We start from the raw sequence: 23,547 nt of genomic DNA, 5'->3' as shown, positions 1-23,547 counted from the left end.
TTGCCAGGAATTGAGAGGGCCGGATGCCATGATCTTTGTTTTCTTGATGTTGAGTTTCAAGCCAACTTTTGCACTCTCCTCCTTCACCCGCATCAACAGGCTCTTTAGTTCCTCTTCACTTTCTGCCATTAGAGTGGTATCATCTGCATATCTGAGGTTGTTGATATTTCTCCCTGCAATCTTGATCCCAATTTGTGACTCCTCTAATCCCGCATTTCTCATGATGTGCTCTGCATACAAGTTAAATAGGCAAGGCGACAGTATACAGCCTTGCCGAACTCCTTTCTCAATTTTGAACCAGTCAGTGATTCCATGTTCAGTTCTCACTGTTGCTTCTTGACCTGCATATAAATTTCTTAAGAGACAAATAAGATGCTCTGGTATTCCCATCTCTTTAAGAACTTGCCACAATTTGTTGTGCTCCACACAATCAAAGGCTTTAGCATAGTCAATGAAGCAGAAGTAGACGTTCTTCTGGTACTCCCTAGCTTTCTCCATGATCCAGCGTATGTTGGCAATTTGATCTCTAGTTCCTCTGCCTCTTCGAAATCCTGCCTGTACTTCTGGAAGTTCTCGGTCCACATATTGCTGGAGCCTAGCTTGTAGGATTTTGAGCATAACTTTGCTAGCATGAGAAATTAGTGCAATGGTGCGGTAGTTTGAACATTCTTTGGCATTGCCCTTCTTTGGGATTGGAATGTAAACTGACCTTTTCCAATCCTGTGGCCACTGTTGAGTTTTCCAAATTTGCTGGCATATTGAGTGTAGCACTTTTACTGCATCGTCCTTTAAGATTTTGAATAGTTCAACTGGAATGCTGTCACCACCACTAGCTTTATTATTGCTCAGACTTCCTAAGGCCCATTTGACTTCACATTCCAGGATGTCTAGCTCCAGGTCAGTAACTACCCCACTGTGGTCATCAGGGATGTTAAGCTCGCTCTTGTATAGTTGGTTTGCCAATATAAGATTCTGTAAATCTTAATATACTTAGCTTAATGAAATACTGTGGCTCACATTCACAGGTGCACTGAATTATGTATTAAAGTTAATTGATCATAAAATTATTATATGACCTCCAGCAATTTATTTAAAAAAAACTACATATGAAATAATAACTAGTACTTCTGGTTGCACTTGAATTGTAACATGGGATTTCTATTCTCATATGCTTGGAAAGCAAAAGGGTTGATCCTGTATTGGTTAATACTGTTGAAACTACAAATAAACAGCAATTAATAAACCCAGTATGCTATAGGAACTGCCATAATTTTAAAACATAGAGAACATAATCCAGTTTTTGCCGCATTCTTCCCACTCCTTCAGTCTGTAATACTTCAAAATAGGAATCTCCTGTGACTCACCTTCCCTCTGCAGTAAATGAAGACCCATACTTGTAGAAGAACTGCATGCATTTTGTGATGCCAGTTGGATCAGACTGCAATAAGAGACATGACATCTTGATACTTAACACATTGGTTGTAATCAATCAGGTTCCATATGTCCCTACAAAACAGTACAAATGTGCAGTGGGTTCAAAAAAAAATTATTTCCTCGAGAGTCTGTGAAGACTATCACAAGCTGTTTTTGTCGAATTGTCCCAGTTCAACAAAAGAAATGAGATACGTGCCTGGCTCAACTTGAATTTCTCTGGATTACAGCCATTTACTAGGATAAAAATAACATTAAACCATAGAATTTACTTCCCTGTAAATATGCTTTGAATTGCTTCAAACTAGTTTAAGCCACATTCTTTGATTTAACTAGGTGTGCTATGGAAGGTAAGTCCTACTGAACAAAAAAAATTGCTTTTGTGTAAAAATGCATAGGCTCAGACAGTAAGCCTCTTTTCAACATTTATCTGATTCTTTTTTTCTAAATTTTGATCCAATGTGATATAAATGAAAATTCATTAATAGCAATCTGTAGTTATTCAAAAGTTTATTTAATTTGGCACCAAATGTCTAAAAACTTAACATAATATTCTCTAGTTGTTTGTTGATATGTGTACATTTTAAAAGGTGCCTTTATGTTTTCTAATGTCACCATCTTTATTATCTTAAAAACCTGCTATTTCATAATGTGATAAATATTTAATTCAAGGAAAACTGCAGTGAACATCTTTTTGTAAGGGTTAACCCATTAAAAGAAAAAGGAAGTCAAATAAATTGAAGACATGGCATATAGCCAAGAATGATCAGTGCATGTGAGAATTAAGTTCTTTGTGAGTAGTCACTCATATTGCTCATATTAGATACAATGCATTGAATAAGAGATTTCTGTTTCCACATTTGCTCCTAGAATTCTTTCTTGTGAATGAGGCAATTTTGTTTTATTTTGGACCCTAATTATCACAATGGAATAAAGCAATTTAATAGTCATAACATTCATGTACTTTCTATCCCTCTTTAATTTATTCAGCATAAACATGCCAGCATTTCCCTTGTAGCAATGCCACTTTTACCCTATGCATCTTACTGAAAAACTGATCATTTTCAAAGTAGAACATGATATAGTACTAATTAACAGAAATAACAGAAATATATCTGCTGAAAGGTAGTTCTTCTTCCCCTTACCAGGAACATGGAGAAAGTCAAGAGATAAACTAATTTTGGTAATCTCCATTTATATATAGAATCAGCTCTGACAATATTTCTTGCATCTCTCCAGAATATTTTCACCAGTATTTTCTTATGTCTCCAGTTCTTGTTGTAGAAAGCTCTTCTTAAAAGCTAGCAATACTTGTATTATGGTATATCCCAATAGTAAATATATTACTTGAAAATAAGTACCAGTGAAATAAATGGCACTCCTTTCTGACTAAATTGTAGGATTGTGTAGATAGACAGTGATCTTCACTTACTTGAAAATGGATTTTAATGGTTTCCATTAGCCCTACTGCAGTGATTTTCCAGAAAATGGGAGGCACATCTGCTTTTCATTCCCATGGGTTCTAAAAATATGCAGGCACTCTTATGGTGATCTGCAAACCTGTCAGTCTAAAAGACCACCACAATACCTTCACCACAATATCTTCTTTATGATTATTGCAACATGTAATAAGGGAATCACCACTTCCATGAAGAAATTGTGACTTACTTGAAGTTCAAAACTACATGAACTTGAATAAATCGTTGTGAGTCTTAAAGGTGCTATTAGACATATTTTGTTGTTCAAGCTATTATTCACATTAGAAAAAAGTAATTATTACATACACAAATATATAATTTTAAAAAATTAATAACCAGTAGCACATTTAAAAAAATGATTTTACCATTGCCTATTACACCAGACCTGGAATATTATTAGCTGGAACAAAGAATCTAAAGTGTAATACTTTATTATGTCCTTTTAATTAATCCCATGCTTATGTCTTAGCCACGGTTTGTATTAACTTCATGCATATATTATAATATTAGATAATCTGACATGCAGGGAATGTGTGGCATGCACAAATCCTAAGAAGCCATGCCTATATGTATTATAGATATAGATATAAACTTCATGCTAATTAGTTTTCTAACCTGCAAAGTGGTCCTCAGTATATAAGATTAATGTGATGTTCTTATTTAACATTTAGACTACATCACACAGAAAGGTTAGATAAGTAAATCTGATTCTCCATCTGATTCTCCAGTCTAAAATCCTATCTACAATATTAGCCTTCAAAATAATAAATGCTTAGTAAACAACAAAAGACCAAGTAAAAACATTTTAAATTTACTGTCTTGAGTTTAATACTTTCCCTAAGCACTCCAATCACTTCAGCTATATACATAATTCTTAAAACAACCTACCATTGTTATCCATGTGCTAAAGATGGAGAAACTGAGGCAGACTGTAGTTTAAGACATTGTTGAATCTCATAGCTCATGCTCTTAACTACTACATTTACAAACAGAATAAATCTAAATAGATATATTTTTTATTCTCCTGAATAAAGTTAAACATTTCTGTCACCACAACATGAATATGAAGGGGTTGAAGAGGTTTGTCTCTGGTTTGCTGTATTTCTGTACTGAATTTTTAAAGCATCTTTATCATCCTCTTCCTTCAAATCTATTTCTGTTAATAATCTAATTAGAGCTATAATTCTGCCTCTGCATACAACAAGAAGCAAATAGTTTGGACTGCACAATTTCTCATAACATGATGTTTTCATTAAGTGGGTTATTCCACATATTGTTAAATGATTTAAATAATTAATTTCCTACAATAGAAGAACTGTTACAGTGACAAGTTTGGCTATTTTATTTTAATTATGTGTCAAAGACAGTTTTCAATATGTGTATCTAAAAAAATACAAAGGGGCTAAGAGGCTGAATTTATCTGCTGTTATGCTAAAGGCTATACTATAAGTGATGTGGGAGATCCAGGGTAACAGCTAAATGGCAAGGCCAGTTTGGATAAAGGGCTCTGTGCAGGAGGTGATGTTGCCCTATTCCCTGGCTGTTCCCCAAGCTATTTGCCTCATGGAGTTTTTATTTTAAAATGATCTACAGGAGGAGATCCTCATCACAGATTCTCCATGATATATGTAGTTTGGTCCCATGGGCAGAATGCTAGGCATAAAGAAAGGGTACCAACAAGGATCTTATAAACAGGGGTAAGCAGCCTTAGAGTTTATTATTTATTTACTTATAATTAAATTTATATATCGCTGTTCCTGGCAAGTTGGCTCGCAATAAAATATTTCATAAAAACACAATATAATCATAAAACATTGTAAAATACAATCCTCCCATAGCCTCAAAAAGCACAAGCTCCATGGCAATAACAACAATTCCTCAACATTTCTAGTTCTCCATCCAGTATAGGTTCCCATCAAGATTGGATATGGTATAATGGCAGTACATCACCAGCATCATGGGTCCAGTCTAATACTGGGATGGGGAGCCCAAGGGGGGGGGGGGAGACTCGATGTCAAATCCTGGGATTCCCGAGCCCAGCCTCAACCAAACACCTGGAAGAGCTCCATTTTGCAGGCCCTGCAGAAACCAGAGAGTTCTGTCAGGGTCCGCAGCTCTTGTGGAAGCTCATTCCACCAGGTAGGGGCCAGGACCGAAAAGGCCCTGGCCCTGGTCGAAGCCAAGTGTGCCTCCTGGGAACCCAGGACCATCATCAAATTCATATCTGCAGAGCGAGTGCCCTGTGGGGCACAAGGAGGTAGGTGGTCCTGTAGGTAGATAGAGCCCAAGTCGTGTATAGCCTTAAAGATGAAACCTAAGACCTTGAACTTGATTCAGTAGCCAACTGGCAACAAATGAAACTGGACATGGGTCCTCCAAGATGATTTAGTAAGGACCCGTGCAGCCTCATTCTGTACCAGTTGCATTTTTCAGGTCAAGGACAAGGGTAGGCCCATATAAAGCAAGTTGCAGAAGTCTAGCCTGGAAATGACCATTGCATGAATCACAGTGGCCAGGTGTTCCAAAGACAGGTAAGGTACTAGGAGCTGCATTTGGCGAAGATGGAAAAATGCCGTTCAGTCTACTGACATGACCTGGGCCTCCATAGAGAAGGAGGCATCCAGGATCATCCCCAAGTTCCCAACTAGGGGTGCAGATGTCAGTTGCACCCCATCCAGGCAGGGGAGACATGCTTCCTGATCCTGCTCTCTTTGACCCAGCCTCAGGACCTCAATTTTGAAGGGGTTGAGATTGAGGCAGCTCTGCTTGATCCATCCAGCTGCTGCTTCCAAACAACTGGCAAATGTTTCAGGGGGGATATCCAGCTGGCCATCCATCAGGAGATAGAGCTGGGTGTCATCTGCATACTGATGACATCCCAGCCAGACCAACTGTGCAAGAGGGCACATGTAGCTATTAAAAAATGTTGGGGAGAATACAGCCTCCATCCCTCACACCAGAACAGCAACCAACTATGGTGGTCTGGGGACACCAGTACCCTTGTATGTGGGACCCAGAGCAATTGTCCCAGATGCCCTGTGGCCAAAACCACCCCTGACCTATACCTCAATATATCATGAAAATTTCATTTTCTTTTTTAAAGTGTCAAATTTGTTTCCATATTGAGCCACACATTTACCTCTGGAGCCATAGGGTGCAGGCCCCAGTGCACAGCTTGGACATCAAAGGCTTTGTCATAGCAGCAGTTCCAAAGTTCAGTTTTTATGACTTCTCTGGCTTTCCACTACCTGAAAATTCCACCACTGGTAGTAGTACCAATGAACACTGTAGTAATAGATAAATCGAAACTAAACAAGAATTGCCTTTACACTGACTCTCCCTGCTCCCAGATAGTACAAAAATCTTAGCATGTTTTATATATTTTAATTAATGCTTTAGATATTTCTATACAAAGTTGAGGCAACATAAGTGAAAAGAAAATAATGTATTGTAACAGACACTTTGATAGTTGGGGAGAGAACAGGAATAAAGACAGAAATAGTTTCAGGTAATTACTTCTGGTTTCTCTTTCCCTACAGATGGAATGGAACACAAAGGAGTAATCCTTTGCTAAGTTCCCCAAATCAGAGGCAGGCACTGTCTGCTGGCAGAATCTGTTAAAAGTTACCGCCCTGAGTTTCCAAAGACAGGTTAGAGTATAAATTCCATGATTGATAGATAGATAGATGATGATAGATAGATAGATAGATAGATAGATAGATAGATAGATAGATAGATAGATAGATAGATAGATAGATAGATACTGTCTCTAGTCACAGCCATATCGTCTGAAAAAGGATCTCAAATGAAGGTCTACATTTAAAATATGAATTTTGTATTACAATAGAAAAGTCCGTCTCCAGTACCTGGAGCTGTGAATGGGCAAGAAAGATATTTCTAAAGAAAGCCTGAAAAGGGCCCCAGATTTGCAGAAAAATGTGAAATCTTAAAAATATATATATATTGAGGGATTTAAAAAATCCAAAAATGATAAAAGGAGTGCCTGTAGCTAAAAGTATGTAGGTCTCCCTCATCTCGTCTCCTATATTCCCTCTACATTGGGCTTCTTCCCTCTCTCTGGGATATCCCACTACTGCAACAATGTAAATTTGCCAACAAGACAGTGGTGCTGGCAGAATGGCTGAGCACTTATATAATTTTGTTGTGTTTTATCGTGTTTTATTGTGCTGTGGTTTTAAATATTTAATTTATTGTTGTAAACTGCCCCAAGCCTGCCTTGGGGCGGTCTAGAAATTAAATTGTAAATAAATATAAATCAATAATTTAAGCAACAGATTCCCTCAGTGGCCATTGCTAGCTAACCATGGTGTTCCAAGCTTGGTTCTGTCAGAAGAAGGCAGGCAGGAGAAGGTAGGTCCCTTTTCAGACCTATTTTATTTTTTTGAGGATAGACTTCTTGGAACCAGTCCTTACTGGGCTGCCAGCTCCAGACTAAGAAGTTCCTCAAGGTTTTGTTGTGAAATCTGAGGAGGGCAGGGTTTGGAGAGGGGAGGGGCCTCAGCTGGGTATAATGCCAAAGAGTCTACCCTCCTAAGCAGCCATTTGGGATAGAACTCTGTCATCTGGAGTTTGGTTGTAATTTTGAGATATCTGCTGGAGGCCAGCAAACCGAAGCCTGACAGCAACCTCTGGGTGACTTGATACCACACAACTTGCATGATTAAACAAGGCCTGGCTGCATTTTACTGTTCAACTGCAGCTACCCTATGAAAGCTGGTGTGACGAACCCCTTAGAGCTTCAGTGTAGGATGTGCAAGAACCAGGTTCAGATCCCCATTTTGCTGTAGAGACTGACTAGGTGATTTTGGACCAGCCATGTATATTTTCACTGTAACTTACCTCATATTGAGTTTGTATAGATAAAACAGAGGAGAGAATAATGTTCACTGCTTTGGTCCCCATTGCAGGAAATGACTATTTTTTCTAGGTAGAGGAAAGAGACAAAAAGCTAGATACAGTGGGGCAGATTAAGGCAGGTAGGTCATTGGGAGGGAAGGAGAAAGGGTTGCCAATTCCTGGAGATTTGAGGGGTGAAGCCTGGGGAGGGTGGGAGGAACCTCAGACAGGGATCATGCTATAGATGCCATCCACCAAAGCAACCATTTCCTCCAACCTCAGGGTGACGGCTGGAGATCGCCCAAAATCACAGCTGATCTTCACATGACAGAGATCGGTTCAGCTGCTTTGGAGGTCTATGGCACTATCACCTGCTGAGGTTGCTTCCCTTCCCAAGCCTCATCCTCCCAAGGCTGCGCCCCTCCCTCTCTAGGAATTCCCCAGCCTGGAGCTGGCAACTCTAGGGGAACTGATATCTGTAACTGGAGGAATTTCATGAGTAAATTAATGTAGTTTATATTGGCTTCGGCTATGAAACTTTGTAACTGACTTACTACATACTTTGTAACTGACATACAGAGGCTAGATATCCAGCTGTCAGAAATGTTGATTCTGTGAATTTAGGCAGATTGTAAATGGGTGGGCAGAAGAGACTGTGTTGATGTTTCGCTCTTGTGGACCTTTCTTACATGTCCAGGAAAATGCTGATCTCTACTTTGGGGTCAGAAAGCGAATTTCCTTCAGGCCAGACTGTCCAGAGATTCTGTTGTGTGTGTGTGTTTTTTTTTTTTGGGGGGGGGGAAATCATCTGGGCATGGGATTGGGTTCACTGTGGTTGGGCAGATAGTTGTCAATTTCCTGCATCATGCAGGTGGTTGAACTAGATGATACTGGATTCTATGATTCTATTTATCATGAATATTAACTAATTGATTTTAAACAATTTCCCCCAAAGCACGTGTAGTAGTCCAGATTGCCAGGTCAGCAACATCAGGTGTTTAGCATTCAAGGTGCAGATTTATGGAAAAGTTGGTTCATTTCTGAAAGTAATTGCCAACAATTTTTTTTAGCTCTGGAGAAATTCAGAACAACAGCTGGGATTTTATAGGTCTGGTAGAACCTTGCAGTGTCCTGAACAAGATCCTAGAATTTTGTGCATGCATGTATATAGGAGTGTTACTTGACTATAGTAAGGTGGCAACTAAGTTCTGAACATACAAAGATGCTAATTAGCCTCATCATATGGCAATTATTGTTTCAAAAAGAATATCATGTATAAGAAGCTGGATGGAAAGAAACCAGAAGTATTTCCTGATAATAACTTTGTCATCTGGGATCTTAACTTATTCTGGAGAGCCTGCAGAGTTATTCCACCGAGCTTATGATTGAAGCAAGGCAATGACATCGTGAGATGTTATTGAAAACTCATCCCTTGACAGGAAACCCCATCAAGCTCTGTTCAATAAATTACAAATAGAAGGCAGTTTTATTAATGATATGCTGTCTTTATTGTGAATTGTTTTTAAAATGTTGTTAACTGCCTTGACCCAACAAGGAGGGCTATAAATTAAAGTATAATAATAATATGCAAATAAAATATCCTTAACACTATTTTGCTCCCTTCTATATTTGGGAAACAGCCTCCTGGGAGGAGACTGTCCAGAGCCCTGTCCATCCAGGTCCCCCCTGATTGGCCCTCCCCCTCTATCTCCCCCCTGCCTCCTTGCCTACTAGAAGCCTTGTGGCTGCGGCCTCCATTGTCACCCACAAGCAGACAGGGAGTGACAGGCCTTTGCGGCCCGCAGGTACGTTCCTGCTGGGAGGGAGCGGGGGGGGGGAGTTTGCTGCTTCCCTGTGGGCCGCAAAGCCGTCGCTGCTGGCTTTCCGCTTCCTGTAGCCTGCTTTGCGGGCCAAAGGAAGCCGCGGCCACCCTCTCATGCCCTCCTGCCTGCCATCCCTTTCAAAGCCCCCTTTTAAAATGGGCTTTGATACTAGTTTATTTATAAATGCTACATCAGGCTTTCTCAACCAGGGTTTCATGAGGGAGAGAGTGGTGGGACGAGAGAGATGAGATGGGTGTGAAGCCTGAATTATGTTTCAGGGGGTTCTCAATGGTTAAAAAAAAAAAGTTGAGAAGTCTGTGCTACATGAACAAAGCCATATGAAGCAATCACATGATCACTAGGCAATATTCTGCAGCATCATGTTATTTGTATACAAATACTGACAATGTTCAAATAATGACCAGAGGGAGATGCATCTTTAAACAGGCCTTTCCCCTCGACAACTGGAGTATTATTGTATGCTATGAGTGTTTTCCATTCAGTAATAATAGCCACTTGGTTTTGAGGTAAAGATTCTGTTAGATGAAACCATACAGCAGGAGTATTTTGAAGAGATAAGTCATGTCACACAAAGATGGATCTTTTATCATTGCATGTGGCGGGTGAGAATATTACATTGTGTAAAGACCAAAGGCATTACTGGATGTTTCTGTAAGGCTTTATTTTTATGACTGTGGTATTATGCTTTAAAGAGTTTTTTACTGTGATTTTTCTTCAAAGTGTTTTTTTATATGTACTCTGTTCCAAGGAATCCAAATGCCCTTATCTCCAGCTTGACATTTAACAACAAAAATCTGTGAGCCTCTAGATATATTGCAACTAATTTTTAGTGTACAAATGAAAGGGGAGAGGAACCCATTAAAAACCATGAACCTTCATTTGAGTGTGTGTGTTTATATATGTATTTTGCTGTATTTACAGCCTTTCTGCAAAGGCCAAAATATGCACGAGGGCAATTTGGAAAAAGAGCAAGTCTGACCGGAGGCCTTCAAATCCTGATGCCTTTCAATAGACTATCTTCCAAGGTTTCAACAGTGGGAAACCTTTGATCTGACTAGACAGCAGCAGCTCTATTAAACCCAGATCCCATGCATCAGTTACTTTGGCGTTCTCCAAGAGGCCTGGATGTGGCTTACACCTGAATAGGCATGCAGAGAGCATCAAACTGCAAGCAGAGTTTCTTAGGAGGAAGAAGCCTGCATTCACACATTCCACTTAACATGCAATTTCAGCCCTTCTCCCTGGACCGGACAGCACATGTCAAAAAGCAGTTTTAAATACGTTTTTATCCTGTTTCAGAATCGATTGCTGGCTTTGCACGCAAAGTTGATTTACAGCGGCCTTTCAACCTTCCAGTACTTTACAACCCGCTAGTGATTTCGGCCAAGTTTTACTGAAACCAGCAGTGAGATTAATGGTGATCCTCGACGGGGGGACCTCTCAAGAACCGGGTCCGCGCGGGTCGGAAGTCGAGAGCGGGGCTCTGGAAGTCTTGTCGTGTGTGTGTGTGTGTGTGTGTAATGAGAACCTCCACGCAGAGCCAGGGAGGTGGGTAAGGCGCGTGGGTTTAGCCCCCCAGTGGTGTGCGCGGGTTGGGTGAAGCTGCTGGTGGAAAGGGCGTCAGTGGCGCTCAGCCCCACATTTCTCCCCAAGCGGCGGAGGTGGCGGTGGATGAGAGAAGCGCTGCTCCACTGACCCCCCCCCCTTCTCCGTCTCGGGGGGCCCCAGGGAAAGGAGTCCCGCGCGGCGCTGCTGGTCCGCTCCCTCGCCTGCCTGCCTGCCTTCCCTCCTCCCTGCCTCCTCCCTCCCTCCCTCCATTGTGCAGCTGGCTACTTCAGCACTCCCACCTGCTCGCGGCAGCGAGGCGAAGCCAGCGACGCCCCTCCCCCCCCCGCCCCATTCACCCCTCTTCGCAGCACGCGTATGTCCCTGGCTGAACCGGGAGAGCCCCCTCCTCCCTCCGGAGCCGCCACCTCGCCCGTCCCTCGCGCGGACCAAGGCGGCAGTTCGCCGTAGGAAGCGGCAGCGGGAGCAGCAGCAGCAGCAGCAGCAGCAGCGACCCCCGCGCCGCCACCGCCTCAGCCCCTCTCCCGCCGCGGCCGCCCTGAAGAGCCGCCACCGCCTTTCCCCAGGCGTGCGGGAGGCTCGGGGAGTAGGAGGCGCCGCCGCTGCCGCGGACTGCAATGTGCCCCTCGCTGCTGCTAGTCGTGCCGCAGCAGCCGCAGCCCTGAAGGAGCCATGCCGGGCTGGAAGAAGAACATCCCCGTCTGCCTGCAAGCGGAGCAGGAGCGAGGTGAGAGCGCGCGAGCCCGCGAGCGCCGGGGGGGGGGGGGGGGGCTTCGATAGCGGCGCCTCGGGGGAGGGGAGGGGGGGAGGGAAGGGCTGAGAGCCCCCCCCCCCCGCTGCCCTCCTCCCGCGCCCTTCCCCCTCTCCCTCCGGTGCTCTTTGCTTCGCAAGGGGCCAGCCCAGCCTGGCTCCCGCTTCAGGAGGCGGAAAGGAGGGCGGGCGGGGGTGCCCGGCAGAGGGGGGAGTGTCCGCCGCGGAGAGGCACCTGAGGGAGGGGGAGGGGAGGCACGTCCTCCTGCCGCAAGTTAACTTTTCTTCTCCTGGGCGCCTTGCTCGGCTGCCTTGCTGCCTTCCCTTCCCCTCCCTGCCTGCCTTTGGCCTGGCGTCTATTTGCACTGCTGGGCGCCTCGAGATACGAAAAGAGTCGGCGAAGTTTAATTCCTTGCTCGTTTCTTTTGTTTGAGGGGGGCCGCTCTGGCTTGGTCTGTACCGGGGGGGGGGGAGGAGAGAGAAAGTCAGCGTGGCTTTGGAGGAGGAGGAAGAGGGCAGCTGGAGCCGGCGGCTTGGCTCATGGGATTTGCCCTTCTGCTGAGGGGCATCAGCAGCGCCGATGGTTCAAGGCATGTCCCATCCAGGGGCGAGGAGGGGATGCTGTAGTGGCGCAGGACAGCCCTTCCCTGCCAACCAGGCACCAATGGAGAGCAGCCAACAATAGTCGAGTCCCCCAGCAGGTTACAGGGCGTCGTGTCTCTCTCCTGTGGCCGACTTGGCACCCTGAGCTTCATGATAAGATGACAGTGACACCCAACTAGGGAATGCGGGGGTTTCTTCATTCTTCGTGGGGTTTCTCTCTCAATAGAAACTACAGACTAAGCCACCAGATAACCAAATTCTAGCTTTAGGAAGTTTCATCAGACATCCTAGTGGGGCCATAGATTCTTTTGTAAAAGGGGCATTCGAGGTGTAAGATATGTGATTGTCTGAAATGAGGATTTGGTTGTTCATTTTTAAAGAGCAAAAATCTGTGTTACCTCTTTCCTAGCATTGCATAAAACCTTTGTTGTCAAGGTCTCAGTCTTCCTGAAGTTAGCTGGGTGCTCACGGTGTTTTTAAAAGACTCTTTGGGGAAGTTTGAAGGGTTTTGTTCTGATGGCTAATATTCACTGTTGTAATTTGTATTGTGTTCACCATTACAATGAACAAGTATTGTCCGAAATGACACCTGGCACATACTTTTTCTCCCAACATCCTGACAAGGTGGCCATTAATCTATTCATGCCACCAAAGTCCCTAGATTATATTAAGTTTTATCACAGCTGCTGTTCATAAGGATAGTTTTCAAGTGCCTAGAAGAAGTCAGCATTGAAAATTAATTCTCAAGAGGTCAGAATGGTAAACAGCCTTGTATTAAAAATATGGTATCTTGAAATGCTTTTGTAATTTTAGTGACATGGGTGGGGTGGAAGGAAAAACAACTTTTTCAAATCCTACTTTTAAAAATAGCTTTTAAGCAGCATATGATATTCAGTGACAATTTAAAAAGGTGTATACATCAATATAATGTGGGGATGTTTGGTTTCCATTTAATCCTGTTACAAGAATGTTTTTGTGTCTCATTTCAAGATCAACAGATGCATCGTGAATTCAGATTGTAGCTGTTTAATAAGAATATAGAAGCCAGCTTTGACTGTCATTGAATTTTTTCTATTCTGATATTATTTAGGATGTGGTATGCTCAGGTTTTTAATGCAGTACAGCCTAAAATTGCCTAAAGTTGCACACATACCTATGGACAATAGGATTTGATTTGCTTGGCTTGACTAATGATGTATTGGATGTAGATGGGAGTATTAGAAATACTGATCACTTAGAAAATATTTAAAGAAGGTACTTTCTAATATGTTCAAAGAAGTAACTGTTCCATTTTATCACAGACAAGTTCTTAGCAACATTTTTCACATTGATAAAGTTTAGGTAGGTACAAAAATTTTCCTTGGTTTTTTAAAGGTTAATTGAAATATATGCAGCAGGTATTTTGCATGAATTCTCTCTTTTTAGCATAGTAGTATAGTAAACCCATATCTAAAGGCAACACGCTCCTTTCTAACTTAACTACATCTTCACGTTCTGGAAAACCAAAGGTGTGTAAATGGCTGTATTGTTACAAAGTAAGGCAATTCAGTATTTGAATGGAGGAAAGATTCAAATGATCTGATCATTGTATAGCAGATACAGTGAAACCAGAGAATCATTTTTGTGCATGAAAATCAAAGTCAAGAATGATTATTGTGTTTTCTGCCTTATCTTCTCTCTCTCGCTCTGTCTATCTTTGGTATGCCATGGAACAATTGCCTTTGGATGCCTTTTCTTTGATGTTTTCTGCACCAATAGAGATGCTGCTTTGTAAACAGCTCTCATGGTTATTTATTTAATATGAATGAATTTTCTGTTTATTTTCATAAGAGAGTTCAACACAATTCATTTTATGAATTATGGTAACATTTTCTTTTGTGCAAATAAAAACCATTTTTCATTTCTGAGGTAGAGTTCATTTTATGTTGTTCAAGCTCAGCTAATCAATTTAGAAAAATTTCAGTGCTTCTTCAAATTCAATTATCTCTCTTCCCTTTTGGATATAAAGAAAATATTAAGTGATCAAAATAAATAATAAGTCTTGAATCGTGGTATGAAGAGAAGTCCAGATTAAACTAACCAGAAGAATGGCCAGGCCAATCTTGTAATGAAATGAAGATGCATCTTTAGTGTTTAATATGGTGTTGACTTGGAAGACATTGCAAATACAGTTAAATTCTGATTCAAAGCCAGTTTGCTTATATCTCCCTCTGCTGTTAGAAGATAATATTTCCATCTTGAAGTTCAGTTATAGAAATCAGGACAACATAATTGTTTCAGTTACTGCAGGCATCTTCATCAATTTCCTATATAAAATATGCATATATGGATGGTGGTGGTGGTTGCTGCCCACACCCACTTTGATACAATAAGCTCAGGCCAGGTTAAAGTGGCCAAATTGCATTTTCTTTCAGAATATTCTAGAAAGAAAACTACATAATCCAATAACCACATTGAATTCCATCTATTTAAAAATACACCATATAGCTTCAAATGGGTAGACATGTTGGTCAAAAGTAGCACAAAAAAATCAGAGTCCAGTGGCACCTTTAAGACCAACAAAGATTTATTCAAGGCATGAGCTTTCGAGTGCAAGCACTCTTCGTCAGATTAAAAACTGACCATCATAACAGTAGAAATACAATAGGGATGGTCAGCTCTTAGTCTGACAAAGAGTGCTTGCACTCGAAAGCTCACACCTTGAATAAATCTTTGTTGGTCTTAAGGGTGCTACTGGATTCTGATTTTATTGTGCACCATATAGTGTTACACATTTTAACTATCAGTGCAATCCTATGAAGATTTTAGTCCAGATTCATGGATTTCAGTAGGCTTAGATGGAGGCAACTCTGTAGAACTGCACTGTAAACATCTTACAAAATGGAAAAATGAAACATTTTCTATGATCAGCAGAGCAAAGCAGATCAGCTCAGCAGGAGAAAGCTGATTGGCTCATCTCCAGAAACATTTCCTGGTCACTATAGTTTCAGTCTCTTAGATATTTCTGTACCTACTCAACTTTTACTGTCTTTCACATTACTTGTCCTTTTCATTTTGCCTTTCAAAGCAGAATGTCACATTTCTACTTGTATGGATTTAGGAGGGTCTACTTGTATGGATTTAGAAGGGTATGGATTTAGGAGGGACCACTTTTATGGATTTAGGAGGGTGTTTTTGTTCATCACATGGCACTGTCTGTCCCTTGTTGTCTACTAATGACTTTCCTTTGCCCATTTTCCACTATATAGCTCAAACTCCCATTTCCCAACTGCTGTTTACTGGTAAAAATGATGAGGGAAACCCATTCACATATCTCTCAAAATCTGACCCAATTTAACATTGAGTCTTTGCACAGCTGATTGTTGGTTTTAACTTTCTGGACTTCAATGAGACTCACTTCTAAATAAGAGTACTTAGAAGCTCAGTCTAGATCAGGCTTTCTGGTTAACATAATTTGAGATTCTATATTCTGTAAAAATATTGGGGGGGGGGGCTTTTTCATTTTGTGCAGTCAAATTACCACATAGACTTTATTTTCTTAAAGAAAAGAACTGAATTTTGGGGCATTTCTGCACATCGTTAAATATAGTTACGCCAGCTGAATGGCATAATGCTAAATATAATCGCACCTCCCAGCTCCTCCTCCACCTTTTTGCTGTTTCGCTCTTCTCTGCCCCCGTTCCATGCTTCTCCCCCTCCACATGCTGCTGGAAATGGTGGAAGAGAGCAACACGCCTTGTATGTGACTCTCTTCTGCCTGTCAATCAAGCCAGGCAGCCAATCCTCTTTCTCCATGATTTAAAAGTCCACGGATGCCCGCCATTTTTTCTTTAAATGCATACATTTAAACATCTGATTGCACTCCCTGTGGCAGTGAATTCTTCAAGTTAATTACACTTATAGTTGACCTTAGCAACATTAGTGGCTGCACACGTAGGGTGTTTTCTCCCCCACCCTACCCTGCCGGTCTATGCACCTGCAAGGTCAGTGAGTCCCATTCCCAATTCCCAATATCTGCTCTATTATCTTCCCCACAACAGAGGTCAGACTCACTGATCTGTAGTTTCCCGGGTCATCCTTCCTCCCTTATCTGAAGATCGGAATAACGTTTGCTCTCTTCCAGTCCTCTGGGACATCTCCAGTCCTTAAAGAGGTCCCGAAGATGATGGACAAGGGCTGTGCAAGTTCTCTGGAAAGTTCTTTGAGCACTCTCGGGTGCATTTCATCTGGCCCAGGGGATTTGAACTTATCCAGTGCAGCTAAATGCCTCTCGACAACCTCTCCAACCATGTTAACCTGCCACCCAGACACTATCCTTTGGTTACTACCATCTCTAGATGAGCCTAAACCCTTTGACCTGTGGGAAAAAACAGAAGTAAAATAGGCACTAAGCCTTTCTGCTTTCTCTGCATCTTCCTTTAGTTTGTCCATCTGCACCCAACAATGGGCCTATTGCCTCCTTTACTTTACGTTTGCTCCTCACATAACTGAAAAATCTTTTCTTGTTACAATGGGCTTCCCTGGCGAATCTTAGCTCACTCTCAGCTTTGGCCTTTCTGATGATTGATCTACAGTGCCTAGTAACCTGTAGGTACTCTTCTTTAGAGCTCTGTCCTTCCCTCCATTTCCTGAACATTTCCCTTTTCTTTCTTAGTTCCTCTTGAAGTTCTCTGTTCATCCAAATAGGCTTCTTAGAGCTCCTGCAGTGTTTTCGTCTTTCTGGGATAGTCATTGATTGAGCATGCAATAGCTCTTGTTTGAGTAGCACCCACCTTTCACACGCTCCCTTCCCTTCCAGCATTCTCATCCATGGTATGACACTCATCATGTCTCCGAGTTTATTAAAGTTTGCTGTACGAAAATCCAACATCCGCGTCTGGCTACAAGTTTCCTTGCCTCCCCATCTCAAAATGAATTATGAGGACATGGTCACTTCCCCCTAGGGTCCCCACCTCCTTCACCACATCCACCAACTCTTGCTTGTTGGTCAGTATTAAGTCCAGTATGGCTGAACCTCTTGTGGGTTCATCTACCATTTGATAAATGAAATTGTCAGCCAGGCAGGTCAGAAACTTGCATGACTGAGGACGCTTCGCAGAGTTTGTTTCCCAGCACACATCCGGGAAATTGAAGTCGCCCATGATTACAAGGTCTTGCTGCTTGGATATTTTCCCAAGCTGCTCACAAAGTGCAGCATCCACATCCTCTCGTTGGTCATGTGGTCGGTAGCAGACACCAACCACCACACTGTTTTCCCCTCGCTTATTTTCACCCAGATGCTTTCCACTGTAGATATGCTCTCCTTCACTAGAATTTCCTATGCTTAAGTGCATATTTTGTCTTTAACTGGTACTATTGCTAATAATAAGCCAAATTGCCCTGATTACTGGGTACAGTTAGGAGCTTTTATCATTCGGATGATCATTCGGCATGTATATTATATAGTAATGCATTCTATGGCACTGGAAGGATGAAGAACCATCAGTGTGTTTGTTAAAAATTTTAAAACCACTACTAAGGTCATTATACAGTTATATTAATTTTTAAAAACACAAGACTATTTTCTCAAACTTTTATACAAAAGCAAATCTCTCACACATGCATCAGCAGACCTCCATGGACCCTTTTTTTGTCCAGCTGAATGACAGCACTTGATGTGAAGGGAATTTCCCACAGGGATGATAAGAGAACAAAAGAAAAATAAGAAAAAGAGAAGAAGATAGGGAGTGATCACCAATGACAGTTGTTTGTGCCAAACCAAACTGACTCTCTGTCACTTTGAGACAAGTTCTTGAAATGCTACCATCCTAGTCTGTGAATACCCCCCAAAGACCCCAAAATCCTATAAAGCAAAAGACCAAAGTTTGATTCGTAAGTTGACATTGTGGTATGTTGGCAGCTCTGTGTGACTGGGTGGCATATTATACCAGTTGTTTGTAAATGGGCATCACCTGGATTAGATGGACAGCATGATAGCTTTGGTTTCAGAAAACCAAGCCCTGTAAAAGGATGGAACTGGATTAGAAGCAATTATGCCATCCAATGTCCTGTGCAGAAATTAGTAGTATGAACCCTGGCAACTGCCACAACAGTAAACAGCTGTATTTGTTTTCCCATTAGAAGACTCTGACCTGCTTCAGTACATATTTGACATAGAATTTAAAAGTAGTAAATATATACATGTCAGTTAACTTTGGAGCACAAGCCACATTGCAATTACCCAGTGTGAAACCAGTGGGAGCATAATTCTGAGAAATGCTTTTCAAATTTGTTAGCTAACCGCAGTTTCAAAGTCTCTTATGGTTTGGATACAAAGTATCACAATGTAGAGTTACAGATGCCAGTCCCCAGGTGAGACCTCCAGTCTTACAACTCCTCTCCAGGCATCAGATATCAGTTCCCCTGGAGAAAATGGCTGCTTTGGAGAGTGGACTCCATAGCATTACACTCTATTGAGTTCCCTCCCTGCTCCAAATCCCACCCACTCCTGGCTCCATCTCCAAAGTCTCCAGGCATTTCCCAGCCCAGATCTGGCAACTATATGCAGAGTTGCTGTATGTTAAAGTTGTGCAGTCCTTATGATTTGCAACAGAAGAGACAGCCAAGCGCTCTCCTTCAGAGAAGATGATACCCTAAAATGCTTCCATGCTTGAGAGGGCAGGCAGGGGGCATAAGGGTAAGGTCTCACCTAACTGCTGTCAGCAGTTGATTATATATTTGCTCATTATTATCATAATGTGGACACCTTTTTTATACACAAAATGTTTCCCATGCAATTCAATCTTGGGTGAATACAAACAAATCCAAATTGCTGTTATTTCCTATTTATCTTTGGAATTTGTTAACCATTGTCATTATGCTGTATGTAAATTTACTCTTACCCTTTGCCTGTAAGTATCAACTGATATAGTTTGGGACAATATAGGCTGGGAAAATAATCAAGTGAGCCATAGGAGAAAAGCCTATGCTTGATTATACCATATCCCAATTAAAATAGTTACTCGGTCAGTACGAATAGAAATCAAAAGGAAACCAGAGTATATATTTATTATAATAATATATAGTTGTGTAAGGATTCTCAAAGCAGCTTACATTCACCTTTCCTTTCCTCTCCCTACAATGGACACCCTGTGAGGTGGGTGAGGCTGAGAGAGCCCTGATATTACTATTAGGTCAGAACAGGTTTATCAGTGCTGTGGCGAGCCCAAGGTCACCCAGCTGACTGCATGTGGGAGAATGCGGAATCAAATCCAACTCGCTACACCAACCTGGGTCTCTAGGGGTATCTTGCTAACAGCTTTTTTCAAAAAGAAAAAGGGGAAAAACAGACCAGGATATTAGTAGAAAGAATTCAGAGATCTAAGGAAGAGTGTTAATAAAATCCAACAAAGATATTCTATTAGAAATCAGAGCAATAAAGATCGCTTAGATATGCTAGAAATAGAAGAGGTATAGAAAAAAATTAAAATTTTAAAATAAACTCATTTTGAACATGCAGACAAACCTGGCATATGTTTTGGCATAGTATATTAGGAAGGAGAAAGAAAACAAAGATAATAATGGAAATAAAATCACAAATGCAGAAAAATTTACCAGTGCTTTTGTAACCCTTTGTAATGGGGAAGGTTCAATTCAATAAAAGACAGCACCTTTATGGCCTGACAAAATGAGAAATTACTTCAAAAGAAAAGAAACCATTTCAGGCATTGGATAAATTTAACTATAACAATATTTATCATCAACTCCAGAACTGTAAAACTAGATATATAACAAAATCACAATGGCTATGAGCATAGCAACATTAATGGCAACAAAATCTTCAGTGTCCTTCAAAAAGGGCACTCAGCACAGAACCAATCCTAACACACTGGAAGGAGAAAGTCCAACTTGAAATTATAGAAGTGCCTGGCTGCTGCTTCTGATCTTCCACTTCAGGAGTTGACTTGCTGCTGCTGCTGCTGCTGCTGCTGCTCAGGGACTCACTCCCTGGCTTGGCCTGCAAAAGAATTAGCAGTTCCCTCCGTCAAGCTCTGGGCCTTCTCTCTCCTGCTGCAGGGCCAGACTGACTCAGAGGGGAAAAGCCTTACTTCCAAACAGTACACAATTGAAAAGAAGAAATTATAAGGTGCAACCTTCCCCCCTGGCCATTATGCCCACCAAGTACCTGCAAAAGAATTAGCAGTTCCCTCAGTCAAGCTCTGGGCCTTCTCTCTGCTGCTGCAGGGCCAGACTGACTGAGGGGTGGGGCTTTTGCACTAATATATGAGCAACTTACTTACTGCTCATGCTCAGTAACCTTTGGCTTCCTAGGCCTAAATCCTAAACTGATGGAAATTATTAAAACAAAAATGACATGGGTTACACTTTCTCAGAACTGTATTAAAAGAAGTCTGTTTCAGAAAACAGATATCCCAATCACATAGTTTGTGACAGAACATAGACAAATTTAAAATCAACAATAACTTTTCAAGACATTTTCCAGAATCATTTTGACGAATTCTTAATGATACCATTAGAAGTTATGAACAAGATTAAAGAAGGAAAGGCCATGCCTCCAATATGGCAAGAAGCATATATAATGGTAATAGATAAAGAAGCCAGTGATGCAATGCTACTATAGTCATATAGACCTATCTCTTTACTGAATGTAGATTAAAAAATCTTCACTACAGTAACGGCAGAAAGATTAAGAAAATACATACCAAAATTAATACATGTTGATCAAACCAAAGAGGTACATGAAAGATAATAGATGCCATTAAATCTCTAAATAAGCAAAAAAGCAGCATTTTTATTTTTGGATGCAGGGAAAAACATTTGATAATCTAACATGGCTTTTTCTACTGAATGGATTTCAGAATCTGGGTTGTGGCCTGGAATTCTGGAACAGGCTGCAAAGTATATACTCAGATCAACAAGCAAAGATTTTAATAAATGGAAAACTAAAAAAGCAATTTCTATCAAAAAAGAAATATACCAGGGCCATCACCTCTATCATTTATCCTAGTGATACAGACTTTAGATACAAAGAATAGATAAAAATGCAAGGATCAGATAGAAAAAATTAAAAATCTCATGACTGGGTAGAAATTTAAACATCAAAATGTATGTATTGTCAACATTTACTTTTTAAAATTCCAAATGCTACCTATAAATACAAAAGACAGAATATTGACAGAGTGGCAAAGACAGATAAATAAATTTATTTGGAAATACAAGAAAACAGGAATATGTTTTAAAATACTCCCAAGATGAGCAAAATAGAGGAGAGTTACCAGTTAGCCATTAGACCTGACCCTTGGTAAGAAGATGTATCCATCACCTGCTCAAACTTATTCTAATTTTTTTCTGATAAAGTAGCTACTACATAGTAAAGTTTAGATGCCAAGTTAAATTCAGATCCTATATTGGATGCACTGAAATATTTTTCATTGCTGTCCCAGACTAATGTAAAGAAGTTGCCCAAGATTTGTGAAGGAAGGTTTCATTTAATTGGATCCTTCACCATATTGAATGATTAAATCTGGCCATAAGATGTTAAAAGTACTTATTTCAAGAATAATGAACAAGTAATTTTTTCAGGAGGTGATAGCATGGCCACAGTTGGAAAAAACCTGATTGCCAAACAGTTTCCTGTCCTCCTTTCCCAGGTGATTCATTATGTGAGACAGATCAACTTCAGGGGTTCTTGAATGACACACTTGACACATTTCAATCTGGCTTCAGACCTGGCCAGTGACCAGAGACAGTTTTGGTCATGCTGTTAAATGATCTCCATCCACAGAGGTAATTTAGTTCTATTAAATCTTTCTGCAGTTTCTCTTATGGTTGACTATTTTTTTCTTGTTAGATTGTATGACATGGATTTCAGGTAATGCAATCTCCTCACTTTGGCCTTTTTGGGCAGCAGGGCAAAAAGATTTTCTGTTAGGAGAAGGAATCATTTTCTTGGGACCTAATTTGTGGACGCCCTCAAGGCTTACTGTTGTCATGTATGCTGTTTAATATCTATATTAAGCCACTAAATGAGATCATTTGGAGCTTTGGGGTTGGGTGTTATAAATATGTTGATGATGCCAAGTTCTAAATCTCTTTAACTAAGCACCCAGATGGGACTGTCTCCTTGTTGAATCTTTGCCTGGATGCCATGGCCATGTGGATAAGAGTGAAAATTGGATCCAGTCTTGCTTTCAGAGAAGCAGTTTGGCATTCTTGCTAGGAATGCATCCACATTGGCCAAGGAGAGTGGATAGAAGTGGTCAAAAACAGGACCAGTCAGCCAAGGGACCTCCCATTTACTATCTGCATGAAACTCAGTTGGGAGGTCCTTTATTTTCATAAAAAAGCTTGCAAAACCCTCACAGGTCATGTCCAATTGGGCAATTTGAGATGATCCTTTGAAGATTTCAAAGATCTAATCATCTTAAATAATTGAGCCAGGCGTGAGCTCATGGAGGCAATGGAAGCTGCATGGTATTCTCTCTTTGTGGCCTTTATTGCCATGTTATAAGCATTCATAAGTGTCTTATAAGATATTCTTGAGGCCTCATCACAAGTTTTCCACCAAACTCACTCTAGCCATCTTAACTGTTGTTTCTGCTTACATAGCTCGAGGGAATGTGGAACGGAGGGGTGTACATATATAAATATGTTTTATTTATATACACATATTCATGGATTTTTGGTATTGTTCTCAATAGGAATTTTCCAGGTTTTTTTAAACAGGTGTGTTTTGGAAATAAATTACAACAAACATACCTGATTATATATTTTAAAAAATATATAAACATCTAAATGGCTCATCTCTTTCCTTCGGGGTCTCAAACAGAGGGTCGTAATAGGAGAGAACCAATCCCATTGCTAGCAACTCCACTGTGGAGTGCCACAAGGAGCAGTTCTCTCCTCTGTCTATTTTATATCTTTATGCGCCCTCTAGCCCAGCTGATAAGGAGGTTTGGTCTGGGATGTCATCAGTGCACACATAACACCCAGCTCTTCCTCATGATGGACAGCCATCC

At 41.1% G+C, this 23,547-nt stretch overlaps 1 protein-coding gene across 2 annotated transcripts in view; it reads left to right on the top strand.

The window, feature by feature from the left end:
• The first annotated feature begins 11,511 nt into the window (after positions 1-11,511).
• Positions 11,512-23,547, top strand: part of GRIP1 (glutamate receptor interacting protein 1) — a 380,704-nt gene continuing 368,668 nt past the window's right edge. Inside the window, exon 1 of one of the 2 annotated variants that reach the window (XM_077338732.1) lies at positions 11,512-11,903. In XM_077338732.1, coding sequence (XP_077194847.1) covers positions 11,849-11,903 — 55 coding nt within the window. In that variant the 5' untranslated portion in view covers positions 11,512-11,848. Of the gene's footprint in view, positions 11,904-22,281; positions 22,316-23,547 lie in introns of those variants that run through there. The other variant, XM_077338736.1, reaches the window with a different exon arrangement.

Source organism: Paroedura picta, chromosome 5 (genome assembly GCF_049243985.1).
Source record: "Paroedura picta isolate Pp20150507F chromosome 5, Ppicta_v3.0, whole genome shotgun sequence".
Taxonomy (NCBI): Eukaryota; Metazoa; Chordata; class Lepidosauria; order Squamata; family Gekkonidae; genus Paroedura; species Paroedura picta.
Note: the sequence above shows the minus strand (reverse complement) of the source record. Positions and strands in the feature narration are given on the sequence as shown.